This window comes from Lactuca virosa, chromosome 2, assembly GCF_052849685.1.
Source record: "Lactuca virosa cultivar CGN04683 chromosome 2, Lactuca_virosa_CGN04683_v6, whole genome shotgun sequence".
NCBI classification, from domain to species: Eukaryota; Viridiplantae; Streptophyta; class Magnoliopsida; order Asterales; family Asteraceae; genus Lactuca; species Lactuca virosa.
In genome coordinates this window covers 66,383,612-66,385,884 of record NC_136427.1, presented here as the reverse complement: position 1 = coordinate 66,385,884, position 2,273 = coordinate 66,383,612, and the positions used below count along the sequence as shown (strand labels likewise).

At 40.4% G+C, this 2,273-nt stretch overlaps 1 protein-coding gene across 1 annotated transcript; it reads right to left on the bottom strand.

Moving 5' to 3' along the window:
- Nucleotides 1-269: 269 nt before the first annotated feature.
- Nucleotides 270-743, bottom strand: LOC145157477 (uncharacterized). The gene has a single exon (XM_079076510.1). The coding sequence runs from the start codon at nucleotides 741-743 to the stop codon at nucleotides 270-272; it is 474 nt and encodes a 157-aa protein (XP_078932636.1).
- Between the last annotated feature and the right edge of the window lie 1,530 nt (nucleotides 744-2,273).

Here is a 2,273-nt window from a genome sequence, read left to right as displayed (position 1 = left end):
ATGAACCTTGAGATCCTTGTTTTGAATGCACTTTCGTTTTTTTCTTTCTTATGGATCGTGCCATTCTAGAGATACTCCATGATGGGTTGGATCCAGGATCCTGAAGTAGGGGAAGGATCTTGGATGTTGGGATCCTGACGTGGGACCGTTAAGTTAGGATCTTTGATCACGGAAACATCAATAGATCCTCCATGGTCACGAGAGTCTGTATGTTTCTTGGTGGGATCCTTGATTTTTGGGACTAATATGTGGATTACCGGGATCTTGGTTTATGACGGGATCCTCAAGCAGGATCCTAGATTGGCTAGATCATCTGCCTCAACATTGTCTTCTATAGGAACATGGTTTAGGCTGAATGTTTCAAATTCTAAGGCCAGGTTTTTGAGGATTTGGAGATATAGAGCTAGCTTTTCTGCTTTTACTGCATAGGATCCATTAAAAAGGTTAGTTAGTAGTAAAGAATCGACGAATACCTGAAGATCCTTGGCTAATTGTAGTCCCATGATTAGTGCCTCATATTCTGCTTCATTGTTGGTTTCATTGAATTCAAAACTAATTGACTGGGGTAGGATGTCCCCCTGTGGCGATTTTAGCATGATCCCTAAGCCAGTTCCTTTTTGGTTCGATGCTCCATCTGCAAACAATATCCATCTTCCCATATTTTCCTCTTCTAGAAGTTGATTGGCTTCTATTTCAACTTCAACTCTTAGATCATCACTATAGTTAGCCACAAAATCTGCCATTTCTTGGGACTTTATGGCGGGTTTTATTCGTACTTTATGTCACACGTGCTTAGCTTCACATACCATTTCGCCATTCTTCCTGACATTTTTGGTTTTCTCATAACATTCTTAATCAGATAGTTAGCTCTTACAATTATAGGGCATGTTTCAAAATAATGTCTTAATTTAGTAGAAGCTGTTACTAATGCAGATATGAGTTTTTCGAGGTGAGCATACCTAGTCTCAGGATCCAGGAGACTCTTACTTACATAGTATATGGGATGTTTGTTCCCATCAATATCCTTGGCTAGTACAACGCTCACCTCATTTGAAGATACTAAGAGGTAAAGAAGGAGTGGATCCCCATCTAGTGGTTTTACCAATAGAGGTGGTGAGCTTAAGTATTTTTTAAGCTCTTGGAAAACATCTTCATGTTCCTGAGTCCACTCGAATCTCTTGTTCTTTTTCAAGATGTCGTAGAAAGGCTTGCATCTTTCTGAGGATCTTGATATCAACATGTTTAATGCTGCCACTCTTCCAGTTAATCTCTGGATATCCTTCGTCGAGGCTGGTGATTTTAGGTCGATGATGGCCTTGATTTGTTTCGGGCTAGCTTCGATTCCTCTTTTAGTCACCATGTATCCTATGAAGTTACCCGATCTCATCCCAAAGTGGCATTTGGAGGGATTCAACTTCATGTTGTATTGGTCTAGGATGTCGAAGGCTTCTTCAAGATCCTTGAGGTGATCTTCAGCTTTTTTGGACTTGAACACCATGTCATCAATGTAGACTTCCATTGTGTTTCCCAGCTTTTCTTTGAACATATTGTTCACTAATCTCTGGTATGTTGCTCCTGCATTTTTGAGACCAAGCGGCATACCAGTGTAACAATAAATACCTGTAGGGGTTATGATCGTTGTGTCCTCTTGGTCAGAGGGTTCCATTTCGATCTGCTGGAATCCTGCTGATGCGTCCATGAATGTCAGTAATTTGTGGCCCGCTGTTGCGTATATCATGGAATCAATGTGTGGTAAAGGGAAATGATCCTTGGGACAAGCCTTGTTAAAATCTGTATAGTCCACACACTCTCCATATACCGTTCTTCTTTTGTACCACGACTACATTATCTAGCCATCTTGGGAACTTCACCTCCTTGATCATGCCTGTTTTGAGAAGTTTTTCTACTTCTTCTTGTATAACTTGGTTTCTTTCGGGTGCAAATTTTCTTCTCTTTTGGTGTATTGGCCTGAAACATGGGTCAATGTTAAGTTTATGAGTTATTATGTTTTTGTCAATACCTGTCATGTCCTCATGTTTCCATGCAAACGTTTTGCTTCTGGATTTGAGGAACTTTACAAGATCCTGTTCGATTTGTTCAGGCATTGAGGATCCTATAAGAACTTTGGCTTTAGGATCCTCAAGGTGTAGGGGCACTTGTTTTATGTCATGCTCTCTTGCTTCTAACATGTCTCGTGCCCCCTACTTTAATTGCTATGTTTTTCGTGGTATTGTTGAGGATTTCATTGAGATCTTGTAGCATTCCTTGGATTC